At 44.5% G+C, this 16306-nt stretch overlaps 1 protein-coding gene and 1 long non-coding RNA gene across 2 annotated transcripts; both read right to left on the reverse strand.

Annotated features, from left to right (window-relative positions):
- Positions 1-4821: 4821 nt before the first annotated feature.
- Prss48 (serine protease 48) lies at positions 4822-14202 on the reverse strand. The gene is made up of 6 exons (XM_059266526.1): positions 14160-14202; positions 12139-12183; positions 11374-11536; positions 8534-8796; positions 7634-7800; positions 4822-5150 (listed from the first exon to the last, which is right to left on the reverse strand). Exons 1-6 carry the CDS (start codon positions 14200-14202, stop codon positions 4926-4928), a joined length of 906 nt encoding a protein of 301 aa, XP_059122509.1. The 3' UTR covers positions 4822-4925.
- Positions 14203-14713: 511 nt separating this feature from the next.
- Positions 14714-16009, reverse strand: LOC131913132 (uncharacterized). Its single transcript, XR_009379821.1, has 3 exons — positions 15903-16009; positions 15485-15621; positions 14714-15020 (listed from the first exon to the last, which is right to left on the reverse strand). It is a non-coding gene; the product is annotated as an uncharacterized LOC131913132 (long non-coding RNA).
- Positions 16010-16306: the final 297 nt, after the last annotated feature.

Raw genomic sequence — 16306 nt, forward strand, 5'->3', positions numbered from 1 at the left:
ATAGAGAATGAAATTAAGCTCTGGTTATCTGAGCAACTCTTTCCCTCCCCTTCCTGAAGAAAGGGTATATTTTAAAAAGTTTCAGATGCCTGCAGGCCAGAAGAGGGCACCAGATCTCATTGTAGATGGTTGTGAGCCACCATGTGGTGGCTGGGAATTGAACTCAGGACCTCTGGAAGAGCAGCCAGTGCTCTTAACCTCTGAGCCATCTCTGCTCGGGAGGCAGAGCCAGGCGGATCTCTGTGAGTTCAAGGCCAGCCTGGGCTACAGAGTGAGTTCCAGGAAAGGCGCAAAGCTACACAGAGAAACCTTGTCTCAAAAAAAAAAAAAAAAAAAAAAAAAAAAAATTGCAGATGGCTCCTTTCTATTATGTAAATAAAGCGTGTTTTGTCAGATTTGATGGGGAGCTGGCAGTAGCATCAACAGAACAGCATCTGGAGGAGTGAAGGGTCACCACTGAAACAGTAGCAACGTGCAGGCTTCCGGTCCTGTTCGGCGAACTCTTTCTGTAATGTCCCCACGTGTGGGAGGACAACTGGATGGCTTAATGGAATCAAGGGGAAAACTAGGTCATTACTTGAAGCAGTCTACTTGCTACCAAGAAAAAAAACCCTGGATATCACTAACTATACACTCCCCCCCTCCCACTTTTCGGGGGGGAAAATGTTGTTTACTAGATTTTCAGCGATTTTTATTTATTAAAATCCTACCTTAATTAAAATTTCTCGAGACATCTGAAAATGAAGGGTAGCAGATATGAAGATGAGACATTCCAAGAAGTAACATATTCTGCAAATTAAAATTGATTTTAAATCAGAAGGCCTGTGCTGAGCCCTCCCAGAGCGGAGAATAAAGATGCCCTTGTTTATCCCTCCTTCAGTCCGCCAGTGTGGTGGCGCTGACTGCATTAGTTGCCTGTAACTGCTTGACATTTTAGTTTTGTGAATACAAATATCTATTGATTTTTTACCCCCTCAGTAATGTATTAACAGGTTCCATACCCCACATCTTGGGTTATGCTTTCCATTTTGTGTTTTAGCAACTGAAACAGAAAATGTATATAATTACTTTGAGTCTTGTTTTGAAATGCAATCACAAGTATTGTTCAGATGTTTAGAGAGCCCCAAGTATATCACAGACAAGTCGATACTGACGTGAAGCAGGAGATAAACTTCCCTGTTCGTTTTTAGAAAGTGGCATTAATGAGGTATAACTCATGTGCCCTGCGATTCATCCATCGACTGTTAATTTTTCTTCGCTGGTGCTGGGGAGAGGATCCAGGGCTTTGCTTATCATGGCAAGTGTTCTACCACTGAGCCACGCCCCAAGCCCTAAAAAACCAAATTAAAAAAACCATCCCTATGGTGCTTTGAGTGTATTTTGTCGGTGTTCTTTGCTTCCTTTTCTAAGCAGTAGACAGAAATAAGTGCATTGAGATGAACAAAAGAAGGGTATTTTAGGTACAGAGGGCAGACACAATAAGGCCACGAGGTGGAAATGGGCTGAAGGATCAAGAACCTGCTCTGGGTGTCTTAGTGGTGGATTTTAATTCAGTGTAAGAAGCATGCTGTGGCTTTCTCAGATCACCATGGTAAACGGGCAGCTATAAGGGCAGTGCAGACTAGAAGCAGGAGAGGAAGAAAAACAACACGTTACTCTTACCTGATGCTTTGGTCTGATTTTGCTCCATCAGACTTTCTTGTACATGGCTTCAGTGTGTTTCTTTTGCATTTCATGTTGCTCCTTCACCAGGCTGTAAACTCCTTCAAGGCAGGCTTAGAGTATCGCAGGTTCGGCTGTTGATTTGGTGCCCATTACGTGGTGGGCACTCGAGAACTGTTAAATGCACAGGTGCACACTCTTGACTCGTTCCAGACTTCCTCAGGGGAAGAATCTGCTATGTTGTCCAGGACCGAGTCTATCTCTTAGGCAAGACACCTGGCTGCTGTCCAGTCAGGTTCTCATTCCTGCTCCGTCCTATCAAGTGACAGGGTCCTTCTGATAGACTTCTTTCCGCTTGGACCCGGCACCCACTAAAGGTTTACGTTTTGGTTCCTGGTTTATGAGAAAATTTTGCCAGATCCTCTGCTGGGGGTGGCGGCGGGGGGGGGGGGGGGGAGGGGTTGGGGAGGGGGTAAGTTGCTTCCCATTTTGAGAAAGCATTATTTTGGTGGTCTTGACCTATGTCCTTTTTGCCCTGTGACTCTGGCTCACACCTGTACTTTCTATTCCTCCCTGGTCCTTGGTGGTAATCTAGCTTTCCTGTTTCCTTCTCCCTCGGCTCTGTGACCCAGAGCGGCCTTAGCTTCTGTTCTTGCGTCTGATAAGTATTTAGCTCCCCTGCTTTTAGTAATCTCCCTTTCTGTTTGTTATGGCCGGGCAGGAGGAGCATCATCTCCTCCTTTCATCCTTTTATTTAATTAGTATCTGGAAACCTGAGTGTAAGAATTCTATGGGATTCTGGGTTGTCTCAAGTTCTCACAGTGTAGCTGGGGATGACAAAAATCGGTCAGGTGGTTTTCATTCTTCCCTTCATTCAGATGGTTAGCATGGCTGGGATACAGTTGTAGGTGAAAACAAAAATTCTTACGCTCCTCCTTTCCATTTTGATAAGACAGATACAATAATTATACAGCTACATAAACAAATGTTAGGTAAGTGCTGTGTTGAGTTCTGTGAAGGAGGGCTCCATCGTGCTGTGTAAATGTTTATTATAAAGATCTGTTCTGGCCAGGAGAGCCAGCCAACACAACTTCTTTCAGAAAGTGAGGGGTAGCTTGAGATTGGAAGTCATGGTAAGAGCTCACCAAGCAAGGGCAGCCGGGAGGAGGAATAGAAGATGCAAAAGTCTGTGCTGACTGGCATGTGGAGCAGCTGAGGAAGGCTGGAGGTAGAGTGACGTCACAGGAGGCTGAAACCTCCTAGGGCCAGGTTTGAGGGCTCAGGACCATGTGAAGGACTTTTCTCTTATACTGAACAAGATACCTTCAATGTGCTGTGAGCAGGAGAAATAGGGAGGCAGGTATTAAAAGTATTTTTTATTTTAAAATTACCAGTGTGAATGCTATGGAGAATCGGGAGTTGGGTATAAAGTTATAGCTTGGGAAAGAACATGGAAACACCAGTTAGGATGCTGTAGCGGCAGGTACAAAAGTAAGATTCAAAGTTAGCAGAGTCTTCAGAACGTTTAAGCTGTGTTTATCTATTTGGTGTATGGGAGCTGAGTGCATGTGCTGTGTGTACATATGGAGGTTAGAGGATTAGCTCCTGGGAGTTGGCTCTTGCCTTCTACCTTGTGGGCCCCAAGGCTTGAACTCAGGTCGTCAGGCCTGGTGGCAAGTGTTCCTACCTGCCAAGCCATCCTGCTGGCTCAGATCTTAAGTTTCCAAGTCCATCCTCATGGTCCTGCTTCTTCTTTTTCTCATTTTAGACATTGTCCCGGTAGCTTACACCAGCCTTGAACTCCTGCCTTAGCCTCCTAAGAACTGGGATTATAAGCATGTGCCATGCCTGGCTTTCATACTCACTCCTATTTAATGTATTTACTTATAAAAAAAATATTTTTGAAAGTTTATTTACTATAAAAGGCATAGATATAATAAACAAATTAAATGAGAAATAAAAGATGGCTCAAAGGTGTATAACTGAAATTACACCAGAAAAATCAAGTGCTGTGGAATAATCCTTTTGTACACTGTGAAGATTTGTCATTGTGATTGGTTTAATAAAGAAGCTGACTGGCCAGTAGCTGGACAGGATATAGTTAGATGGGAGAGCCAAACTGAGAATGCTAGGAAGGAGAAGGGAGGAGTCAGGAGACACTAGCCAGCCCCTGAGGAAGCAGGACATGTAGAAAATGAGCTAACAAGCATGAGCTTACGTGGCAAAGCATAGATAAGAAATATGGGTTAATTTAAATGTAAGAGTTAGCTAGTAACAAGCCTGAGCTATTGGCTGAACATTTATAATTCATATTAAGCCTCTGTGTGGTTACTTGAGAATGGCTGGCGGGACAGAAGCCTCAGCCTACAATCAAAGAGAAAGATAATGACTGTGGTCCATTCAGAACGAAGCTCTGAGCTCCTGCAGTCTAAAGGCAGAGGCTCTTTTCCTTGGTCTGAACATTTGAAGGCCTTTATTATAAAGCAGACATTATGGAACCTTGGTAGGTTAAGATTGTTTACCTGAGACCTCAGGGCTTGGGCTCATAGCATTAATCTATTTAGTTGATTGATCTATGTTTTTTAGAAAGGGTCTTGCTTTGTAACCCAGGTTTGCCTCAAACTCATGATGTAGCACAGGCTAGCCCCAGACTTGCTGTCCTCTGCTTTCCAGGTGCTGTGATTAGAGACTGTGCTGCCAAACCTAACAATATTTGTAGTAGTAAACCACACAGGAATTTTAAAAAAGCAAAGCTGCTTATCCGCACTCCTTGTTACAGATGGAGGGATAGAAGAGGGTTAGAAGGGAAACAAAGGATGATAGAGGAGGCAAAAAATACAGAGTAGGTAAGAAATCCCTGATGCAGGTGAGGTTCCAAACAGACCCCTTATAGAGTTCCTTGAACACCTTCCCTTACATCATTTTGATTTTCTAGTAGTTATTTAACTCAGATTCACAAATATTTATTCATAGAAAGAATCCTTCCTCCCTTATAACATACATTATTCTGGGATAAAAATAAAAAAAAAAAAATACCATGCAGAGAAGTGGTAGCCTTGTTTATTAGCTGTTTGCATTCCAACCAATAAAACATAAGGAAATCAAGAATCTTGAAAACAAAATCATGAAGCTAGTCATCCAGGAATCTCAGTGACTCTCTTATGATTTCTCTGCCCAAGGCTTTATTTTCCACACATCCCATCCCATTAGCTCCTCAGCAGCATGAGCTCTATATACTGTTGGTATCATGTTAGAGCCAAGGCTCAGGAGGATCCCAGGAGAGCCAGAGAAAGTAGAGAACAAGAAGTCACGTAATCACCACCCAAGCCCCGAGCTCTTGAGATAATGGCCCTGATCCATTTTTGATAGTAGGTCACGTTGGCGTAGACTCCAGGAAGATTTTTGCCACATTCCAAACCCCAGCTCACCACACCTATCTGGGTCCAGACACCATCGGTGTGACATGAAAGAGGCCCTCCAGAATCGCCCTAAGGGAGACAGAAAGGCCAGAGCTCAGCAGTGAGAAGGCCTGGGGGGTCGGGAGGGGACTGTTATCAGTCAGGAGGGATGGAGAGTTCTTCAGGGCCGGACCTGGACTGAGCTGTGCAGCTGCCAGGGAGCTGGACTTCCCACTGCTTCAGGGAGAGCTTACAGGAGTTCTGGAATCACAGAATGTGAAATTGGCAGGGACCTTAGAAAAACACATTGGTCCTTTCTAAATATTCATCTGATCAACCATGAAAAAGCAAAGGAAAATTAATGTGACGTTTCTCATTAAGGTTTTCACTACAGAGCAAGACTTACTCTGTGTAATATACTACTCCTGTTTTTCCATGGCTTCTTGTTGTCTTTTTAGTGTTAAATGTTCATTTCCTCTATGGAATGAAATGCCAGTCATTAGTAATTTGTTCCCTGTTTTGTTTCTTTGTTTTGTAACAGCTTTAAGATATAATGCTGTTCCCAGGTCACTGTGTGTGTCTGGTCTTGTGCTCGGCCACACCGTTTTGATTACTGTCACTTTGCAGAAAGCTTTGGAATCCAAGTTTGAGTCTTCTAACTTTGTTCTTCTTTTTCAAGACTGTTTAGGGCCACTTGAATTTCTATATGAGTTTTAGTATCAGCTTATTAACTTCTCAGTCTAGCTATCTTTTTTTCCAATTTTATTTTAAAACAAAATTTGGCTTTTGTTGACTTTTTATTGTCTTTCTGTTCTCTGCTTCAGTAAATAAAATCCTTATTTTCTTTGTTCTTTTCCCAGGTCTAGTTTGCTCCCCAACCCCCAGTACTGTGCCCTCTCTCCCCCTCCCCCCTTTCCCCTTCCCCCCTCTCCCTCTCCTCCCTCTCCCCTCCCCCTTTCCCTCTCTTTAGTGTCCGTCTTTCTCCCTTGTTTCCTTCCTTCTGGGTTTCCTCTTCAATGCTCAAATTGAAACCATGGCCCTGAAACAACTGCACTGTGTCCAGCCTCCTTTCCCAGTCTCTTAAAATAAAGATTAGGTTTTTCACTTGAGATACTCTTGTTTATAGAACTGACATTTACAACTGAGGTTCTCTAACCACTGCTTAAGCTCCACCCATAACACTTATAGTAGGTCATGCTGGCGTAGACTCCAGGAAGAGTGTTGCCACATTCCAAACCCCAGCTCACCACACTTATCTGGGTCCAGACACCATCAGTGTGACATAACAAGTGGCTACATTGGTCTAGATTAGTGGTTCTCAACCTATAGGTCAAGACCCCTGGGGGGGATTGAAGGGACCGTTTCACAGGGGTCACATATCAGCTATCCTGCATATCAGATATTTACATTATAATTCATAACAGTAGCAACATTACAGTTATGAAGTAGCAACAAAAATAATTTTATGGTTGGGGTTCACCATAAGGAACCATGAGAAACTGTGTTAAAGGGTCGCAGGATTAGGAAGGTTGAGAACCACTGGTCTAGATCAATAGTTTTATATTTGAAGGAATTAAATTGATATAAGTCCAACATTACAGAAAAAACAATCAAAATACAGAGTTGTGGGGGCTGGAGCAGTTAAGAGCACTGACTCCTCTTCCTGAGGTCCTGGGTTCGATTATTAGCACCCACATGGCAGCTCACAACTGTCTATAACTCCAGTTCCAGGGGACCCAACACCCATGGCAAAACACCAATGCACATGAAAAACAACAACAAAACAGAGTTGCAGAGCTTAGTACCAAGGCATCTATCTGTAATACAACTCCCACATCTCAGGCTCAGGGAACTTATGGAAGAAGGAGCAGAAGGATTATTTAAAAGCCAAGGGTTCCAGGAGTTTGCTGTGAGACTATGTCTCCTAGTAATGTCAGAAGCTACACAGGGTCTCACTAACATGACTGCCCAAATGCGAGCTGAACAAAGACAACAACAGATATGCCAAAGTGGACAGGGAAAAGCCCATGAGGCCTCAGCCCTACACAAAGGACTGTAGGCAACCAAGGAATGCTGAGGCAGAGATATCGTCTTCCCCAGGAAAGAGCGTACCAATTGGTTATCTAATACCAAATGGTCAGCCCTAAAAACATATATGCAAGTAACATTATACAGACTGAGCAGGTTATAGTTATGTATTTAGGAATGTGTGTGTGTGTGTGTGTGTGTGTGTGTGTGTGTGTGTGTGTGTGTATACACATATGTAACAACCATGAAATGAAGATGGAGGCTATGCATTTGAAAGAGATCAAGGAGGAGGCATATTGGAGGGTTTAGAGGGAGGAAGTGAAAGGGGGAAATGATGTAATTATAATCTCAAAAATAAAGTAAAATAAATTTAAATATTGATATAGGTCAGTTGATTTGTCCAGCATAGCTCAAGAATTACTGTCAGAACCATCATAATTTACTGTTAATAACAGATAAAACAGATTAAAAACAACTTAGAGCCACAGTAAGATCTCCTGGAAGGAAGGAAGGTACACAGGAGTGCCTCAAGAGCAAACACTAACCCTGCAGCTGTCCTTCTCCTCCCGAATATCACCAGCACAGAGTGCATCCTCCTTGATGACCCGCTCCAGTTCTGGGACGAATGCGCCGATAGGGTTGTACAGTTTTTCGCAGGCCTCTCTGGTAACCATGGGTACTTCAACTTCTTGGAGGGTAGAAGGGTAATGACCTGCAGAGGAAGACAGGAATGCACGATTGTAACAACCTGGAAAGTGGACAGGGCCACAGTCAGAATCAGCCACCTTCCAGCCACCTTCCTTGCTATGGAAAGGTCTGAGATGGTTAAATCCAAATAAATGAATTCGAATTGTTTCAGTTTGTGCCAGAATTCTAATAAAGAATATTCAGATAACTTCTGATTAAGTCAAAGTGTAGGTAATATAAATTATTCTAAAATTGTTCTCCTCCTCATTTTTATGCTTCCAGATGAATTCCTGTCATATCTCTACTTCATTCTGGAACAGTGTTAACACGCATTTTATAAACAAATTAATATACACACACCAAAAAAAAAAAACAAACCTAGACTCTCCAAACATTAAGTCGTGTTTAGTAGTCTCTGAAGGAGAGGTGATTCTGTGTTTAAATTGTTAATATTTGCTCTGTCAGTTCTAGTCAGACTCTAGGCATGATATAAAAGTAAACAAACAGGTAAATATCAAAAGGATATTTTATTTGAAGACTTGTAGATTGCTTTGATCTAGTTGAAAAATATTAGCTAGAACCAGGTACGGTGGCATACACCTATAATTCCAGGAGATAAGGGAGCATGAGTTCAAGGCTAGCTTTGGCTATTGGGCAAGTTTAAGGCCTGCCTGGGCTATACAAACTAACTTAACTAACTAATTAATTAGTTAATTAATTAATCAACCAATCCCTCTCTCCACCCATCTCTCCCATACCTTCCTTATTTTGTCCCCATCCAGTCACCCAGCAAGAAGCTGGGAGTGTATGCTGCTTTGAGGCATTGGGCAAGCAAATGGGCAGAATGACATCTGTGAAGGTGACCCGGGAAGACAGTCTGAGCAGGGCAATGTCTCCATCTAAAAAACCGTCCCGTTTGGGATAGATGACGATTCTGGACACATAGAATTCCTTGCCTTTACTTGAGTAGTTTACATCAATGGATCCAAGCCACACAGTGTAGAAAAGAGCATACCAGGTCCTAAGAGGAAGAGACAGGGGAAAATAACGAAAGCAATGTGTTGGCCTACAGCGGATCAGGACAAGCTGCCTCTCTATAGCCCAAAGTCCGACCAAGAAAGGATGACACCACCAGGGCTCAGTTAATCTTGAGCTAAGATTAGTTTGTCCTTTTCCTGTCCTTTTCCAGTCTCCTGCGCCCTGTCCTGGCTTCTCTTCCTGTGGTCTCTTCTTATACGCGGGTGGCCAGAATTTGCCCCATATATTCTCCCTGGTTTTCCCCACTTAACCTCTTTCATTCTCCATGGTTGCGCGCGCACGTGCGTGTGTGTGTGTGTGTGTGGGGGGTGTGGTGTGTATGTGGTGTGGTGTGTGTGTGTGTTGTGTGGTGTGTATGTGGTGTGGTGTGTGGTGTGTGTGTTTGTGTGTGTGGTGTGGTGTGTATGTGGTGTGGTGTGTGTGTGTGTGGTGTGTGGTGTGTATGTGGTGTGGTGTGTGTATGTGTGTGGTGTGGTGTGTATGTGGTGTGGTGTGTGTGTGTGTGAGTGTGTGGTGTGTGTGTGCGTGTGTGTGTGTGTGTGTGTGTGTGTGGTGTGTGTGTGGTGTGTATGTGTTGTGTGTGAGTGTGTGTGTGGTGTGTGTGTGTATGTGTGTGAGTGTGTCAGGTAGTCTCATAAGATGTACAAAGTAAATAACTAAGTTCTTGGCAGACTGCTCTCAGTCCACACTATGCATAGGCAGTCTGTCACTTTCAGCTCTTTCAGATAAATAATTTCCCTGGTATTTTTAAGAAACGCTGTATATTGCTCTTTCTTGACACCCCCTCCACCCCCACACAATGTTTTTGGATTTTGAGTTCCTAACGCAGAGGGTAAGCCCTGAGCTTTCTTATACATCTCACTGTGCAGCCTTGTCCCGCTTACTTTTCTGTAACTTGACACAGCTGAAGTTATCTGGGAAGAGGATTCTCAACTGAGAAAATGCCTCCATCCGATTGGTCTGTAGGCGAGTCTGGGGGGCATTTTCTCAGTTGACCCCAGGGCAGGTCTTGGTGGTATATGAAAGCAGGCTGAGCAAGCGCTGGGGACAAGCCAGTGAGCAGGGTTCCTCCTCGGTTGCTGCCTCGGTTGCTGCCTTGAGTTCCTGCCTGTCTTTACTTCGTGATGGAGAACAACTGTAAGTTGAAACCAGCCCTTCCCCACTGGGTTGATTTGGGCCGTGGACTTCATTACAACAGTAGAAAACCGTGAAGCTTCTGTCCATGCTTGGTTTTCACCCCCTCTTCGTACCGGTCAGATCAGTGTTCTCTTGTCCCTGTGTAACCTCCTGGACTGCGGCTTAGACTGTTGCGTGTCTCATAAAACCCTTGGCTTTTCCTGAAGTTAATAACGTCCTCTCATTTTGTTTTTTTTTTTCTTTTTTTTTTTTTTTTTTTTAGTTTTTTTTTTTGAGACAGGGTTTCTCTGTGTAGTTTTGGTGCCTGTCCTGGATCTCACTCTATAGACCAGGCTGGCCTCAAACTCACAGAGATCCACCTGGCTCTGCCTCCCAAGAGCTGGGATTAAAGGCATGTGCCACCACCGCCCGGCTCATTTTGTTTTCTTAACGCCCATCACAGATCCATCGTTTTGTCCCCCAAGCTCTCTGCTAGAAATACAAACTTCTCAGTACATCCAGGCAGTACCGTCGGGCAGTCTGTTACCACCCCCACCCACCCTGCTTCTCTGGCCTTTGGCCTTCTTGTCCTGGTCTGCTCCACCTGCTTCATCTTGGACTTACCTTTACAATATTTATGATTTTCTTGAGAATCCTCTTGTACCATTTTGTCTAGATCCATGTTTCCCTGTTCCTCCCTGCCCATACGTGTGAGTGGTAATGTTTTTGCGGCTTTGAATATTTGTAAAGGTCTGTTTATACCCTATTGATTCATAGTTTGTATATGGGTAGAATATACCATTCTGGGCGAGGAAGAAACTCTCTCTCAGCATTTTGAAGTCACTGTACCATTTTCCTGAGTTTTCACAGTTGTTCATGAAAAAAGCGTGTTATTTTGACTTCTATGCATCTTAGTTATCCGTTGTTGCACAATTAGTTATGACAATGTTTTGTGGTGTACGTGAAAACATGTTCGTGTCTCAGATTCTTGGAGTCAGGGATCAGGTGTGGGCCTAACTAGTGCCTCCATCTCAGGGTCGCTCGGGCCGCCCCAGTCAGGGTGGGCTACAGTCATCTCAGGGCTTGGCTGGGGGAGAGTGTTTCCAGCTCACTTATATTGAGTTGAAGTCCTCGGGAGGATCCAGTTTCACATAGTGCTCACCACATGACAACTTGCTTTCACACAATGGCTCTGAGAAAGCTCAGGTTCTTTCTGAGACCCAAAAGCTCAAGACAAACCCCTGGCTAGTATTTCAGAAGTGAGCTAGCACAATGGAACGGAACTGTCTACACCCCGTCCCCTGGTTGTGTTCATTCCGGGATGACACAGTCTTCTCTGCTGCCCTGCTGATCCTAAAACCTGTGCTAGCCTATCGGTTCCCATGATGCCATTCAACCATTTCCGGAAGAGCCGTCTGTGTGCCAGCTCCCGGCTACAACTCACTTTTTTACGCAGTGTGCTGCCGTCAGTACCCAGCGGTCGCTGATGAGGGAACCTCCACAAATGTGGGTCTGGTCAACCTGCAGGCTGACCTGCCAAGGCCAGCGGCCCAAAGCAGCAGCCTGGCCACCCACAATGCGTCCATGGTATACAGGTCGTCCACACACTAGACAAAGAAGAGAAGGAACTGAGGCCGGGCGGTGGTGGCGCACGCCTTTAATCCCAGCACTCGGGAGGCAGAGCCAGGCGGATCTCTGTGAGTTCGAGGCCAGCCTGGACTACCAAGTGAGTCCCAGGAAAGGCGCAAAGCTACACAGAGAAACCCTGTCTCGAAAAACCAAAAAAAAAAAAAAGAGAAGGAACTGTGCAGACTAGGAGTTCTGTTCAACCTCTGGTCTCCATTTTAATCATTGTCCCCAAACTCCCATCTCATCCTTTTTTAGGGCTTAAGCCCTCCCTAAGACTCCTTAAGCTTCCCAATTCCAGGTTTTTGTTTTTGTTTTTTCTTCAAGTTACTTATTTGTACACTTTATGTATATGGGTGTTTTCATCTGCATGTATGTCTGCACATCAGAGGAGAGCATCAGATCCCATGGGACTACAGTTATAGATGGTTGTGAGCCACATAGGTGCTGGGAATTGAATGCAGGTCCTCTGAAAGAGCAGCCAGTGTTCTTAACCACTGAGCCATCTCTCCAGCCACCCCTACCCCCCAATTCTAGTTTCAAACCCAGCAGTCCCAAGCCAGGGTGGAGACTGCTTACTCACCTGATTGCAAACTTTTCTTTTTGGTAAAAGAGTATTGGCAAGACCCTACAGAAAACACATCATATCATTATTAACATAGTAACACATTTTATATTTAAGCTCACTGAACAGAAAGGTGGTAAGGCTAAAATTTACAAATATCTACCAGTTACTGGGGCTCTTGATAATTTTATACCTACCTGCCTATAGCAACCGAAGTTTACCTTTTACTTGATGATTCAGGGTCATTGTCAGGAAAATCAAGTATGTTCAGTTGTAATACAGTGATGCCCTGGGATGCTTCTGAGATTTATAGGCTGTTCATTTTTATGGGTTTTTTTTTAACTGAATTGTCCTTTTACAATATTTATGTATCTTTTTTGCTACCTCTTACGTCTTTGCTACTGACGCTATAGCCTCTTCTTTTAATCAATTGTAGACCAGAGAAATAATAAGTTATTTATTATACCAGAAGGACCTCCACTTTCCTCCGCCTGACATGGAGTTTCCCAGGGCTTGGGCCTCATCTAACTTGCTCACTTCCATGAAGACTTCCTCCGTATAGGGAGTGGAGGAAGCCGTGAGTGACTGAAGTCCTGAGTGAATGCATACTGTTGACATGGGCATGGTCATGTCAAGGACCCTAGCCTCAGACCTGTGGGGAAATGGCAAAGCCCCTCCACCTCAGCCTAGGGGTGAGGCTCAGAGGGAAGGCAGAGCCTTCCCTTGGTTCATGTGTGGATGTTGATAGTGTGGGCAGAAAATGTCCACTGTAGCTTCCTCCCACTAATTTGTATGGATTGAAGAATGCTCCCCAACAAACACTGCTCCTAGGAAATCAGCTAAACATGCTTTCTCCATCCAGCTTCATACCGTACACCTCGCCTCTTATGTTTATCTATATGTAATAACCCCGCCTCTTTGCTTATCTGTATGTAATAACCCCACCTCTTTGTTTATCTGTATGTAATAACCCTGCCTCTTTGTTTACCTGTATGTAATAACCCCGCCTCTTTGTTTACCTGTATGTAATAACCCCGCCTCTTTGTTTATCTGTATGTAATAACCCCGCCTCTTTATCTGTATGTAATAACCCCGCCTCTTTATCTGTATGTAATAACCCCGCCTCTTTGTTTATCTGTATGTAATAACCCCGCCTCTTTGTTTATCTGTATGTAATAACCCTGCCTCTTTATCTGTATGTAATAACCCCGCCTCTTTGCTTATCTGTATGTAATAACCCCGCCTCTTTGCTTATCTGTATGTAATAACCCCGCCTCTTTGCTTAGCTGTATGTAATAACCCCGCCTCTTTGCTTAGCTGTATGTAATAACCCCGCCTTCTTGTTCAGCTGTATATAATAAACATGCTGCAGTTCTCTATCAGAAAGCCCAGTCCACACAACCCCAGCTTTTCTGTGTATCTGTGTATGTGTGTTTGTCCTTTCCTCATTCCCTCATGGCCCTAGCTGGGGAATCCCTTGTGCTGCAGGGGCTGGAACATGTTAGCCAAGTGTTCCACTATCACCCAGTCTCTTTCCAGTATCTGCTCAAATTACTCCTTTTCAGAGAGGCCATTTTAGACTAGCCTGTTAAAAATTACAGCATACCTCTTTGTTGTTGTTGTTGCTGTTACTTTGTTTATGTAGTCTAGATTGGCCTAGAACTCCCGATTATAGCACAGTCTGACCTCAAACATGTGATCCTCTTGCCTCAGCCCGCCTGACTGTTGGGATTACAGGCCTGTCCTGTCCCTTAACTTTAAATGCCCCTTTCCTTTCATAACATTTACTACCCATTAATATGCTTTATAATTTACATTTTTAATACGTGCACTAACTGTAAGTCTCATGAAGACAAGGACTTTTGTTTACTGCTTTATCTAACCAGGGACGACATTAAAACGGTGGCGTGTATGCAATAATCTCGCAGGAGTTTCTTAGATGATGCCACTCACAAGTCGCATCCTTGTTATCATGTGATGCCTTCTTGAGTCAAATGCTTCTGTTTCCCCCGCTTCTTGGCCCTGCCCCTGGGGCTCACCTAGCAAAATCAGCAGCAGGACCACGGGGACAGCAGGGCCCATGCCTTGGTCCTCAGGTGCTACACTTCCTGCTTCCCTACTCCGGGCCCCAGGCGGAAGTGGGGTGAGGAGTAGCCAGGTAACAGGCTGGACCAGCTCTCCCTTCAGAGGGAGCTCTCGGCTTTTCCCCCTCGCCTCAGCCAGACCGCAAGGGATCAGTTTTAAGCAGAGCTCCTGCAGGCCCCTGCAGCGCCCCCTACTGTCACGGGGGAGCCCAATGTGTGGAGTTTTTGCCTGAGTGGAGTAGCACGCTAAGGGCCCTGGGAAGGATTAAAGTTTTGTCTGTCCGTAGCAAGAAGGTGGAAAGGTACAGGATTCGACGATTAGTCAAAAATAAGAATGGGAAAGAGGAAATTAACCCACTGTCTGAGTTAAATCCATTTGTTTTTTTGCAAATCAGGTTTACAGATGAAGTGTATGACAATGATGGGGGGGAGGGTTGGGGGATTTAGCTCAGCCAGTGATCTGTGTGTAGGACATTTACTGTCGCGTGGTCTCGGGTTAATACCTGGGGTGTGCGTGGAAAAGCCAGGAGCAGAGTGCGACAAGGACATCTGGAGCAAACCTAGGGCAGACCTGAAGACCAGGGCTGGGAGGACTTGGATGCACGCAAGCTTGAGAGCCAGGAGCAGGATTGTTGAGGGTCTCCACTCAGCTCCCTGGCCAGTCATACACTAAAATGGCTCGACTACATCCCGTGCCACCTGCCCAAGAGCTTCCTTATGGTCTGTTGAATTCCTAAGAGGCTTTATTTGGCAGATGATCTGTTCCTGCCAGGACACAGGTTCTCATGGCTGTGGATTCTCTTTGAAGTAGGTCTCCTTATATAAAAAGAGGAGGGGTAGGGATACAGAAATGGTCAGAGCAGGCCAGCTGTTTTTTAGTGAAGTTGCTCTCAGCCTGACTCCCCCTGTTGTCATGAAGCGTGTGTGTGTGTGTGTGTGTGTGTGTGTGTGTGTGTGTGTGCGCGCGCGCGCGTGCACGTGCGTGTGTGTGGGTGTGGGTGTGGGTGTGGGTGTGTGTCTCTAAGATAGAGTCCCAGGTCAGCCTCAGAAATGTGATCTTCCCATAGTTAGTAGCTTTTCCGACCTGTACCAGCCTACTTCTTTATTTAAATAATTATAGTTTAAAGACATTTTAAGAAGTGAACATTTGAAAAAATCTGTATCCCCATGTATTTGTTTACCGACAGCCCCACTACATTTTTCTTGGGCTTGTGCTTTTCAGATCCACTTGTCTTCGGTGGTATCTGCCAGATAAAGCACCGTCTCTATGGTTAACTTACTAGCGTCCCAGGCTTTCTTGGGTTCTTCACATCCTCTGTTTTTTGAGCTTTACACATTCACTCTGGCTTTGTACCAGTTGCCGTGATTTTTATCATTGTATAATTTATGGCTTCCTGCTTTTCATCTTATTTTTTTTCTGAAGAAGAAAAAAAAAGCCACTTATTTTAATCACAACCACCCTTGTGGGTATTTCCAATAATTCATGATGTTCACAGACAATTTTATCTGTGAAGGTAGCTTTTAAAAAAGGCTCAGGGAGCTGGGAATAGCTCCACAGCAGAGTGTTTGCCTAGCATCCACAAGGCTCTGGCTTCTACCCCAAGCACTGCAAAAAGGAAAGAGAAAAGTCACATCTTCATCTGGCATTTGTCTCTGGAGTCGTGTCTGGAACAGGTAGTTAGTTTCTCCTTGTTTTACCATGATCCTTGGGCTCTGCACAGGCCTCTGATTTGTCTGGACTAAAGGTTCGCGCAGACACTGTTGGGTCCCGTGATCATCCCAGGTTGCTGGGCGTCTGGTATCACTAGGCAAATGTGAAGTTCTAACTGACTCCCTTTAGAATTCAGCTAGGTTGCTCACAGAATCTCTTCTGTTAAAAATGTTTTATAAAAACGTATTTTGATACTGTTGAATTTTGTCGGAAGCAAACTCTATGGGATGTAACGAGGGCACCAGCTTCTTATTCTGGAAATTGGAGAGTAAAAAGAGTTGTCCTGCTTTTGCTGTACAAATTATAGTCCATAGAAACCAATTAGGCTCAGCCAGTGAGGGACAGAGTCTGCCCAATGAATGTGTTTGGACTAGTAGAAAATTTAAAAAAT

Source organism: Peromyscus eremicus, chromosome 6 (genome assembly GCF_949786415.1).
Source record: "Peromyscus eremicus chromosome 6, PerEre_H2_v1, whole genome shotgun sequence".
NCBI classification, from domain to species: domain Eukaryota; kingdom Metazoa; phylum Chordata; class Mammalia; order Rodentia; family Cricetidae; genus Peromyscus; species Peromyscus eremicus.

What these genes read in the sequence shown, in the direction of transcription:
- Prss48 (XM_059266526.1), bottom strand. Translation starts at nt 14,202, where the DNA reads ATGGGCCCTGCTGTCCCCGTGGTCCTGCTGCTGATTTTGCTAG. An exon ending in AAAGAAAAGTTTGCAATCAG is followed by an intron (nt 11,537 to 12,138) that starts GTGAGTAAGCAG and finishes TTCTTTGTCTAG; the next exon opens with TGTGTGGACGACCTGTATAC. An exon ending in AGGAGAAGGACAGCTGCAGG is followed by an intron (nt 5,151 to 7,633) that starts GTTAGTGTTTGC and finishes TGTCTCCCTTAG; the next exon opens with GGCGATTCTGGAGGGCCTCT.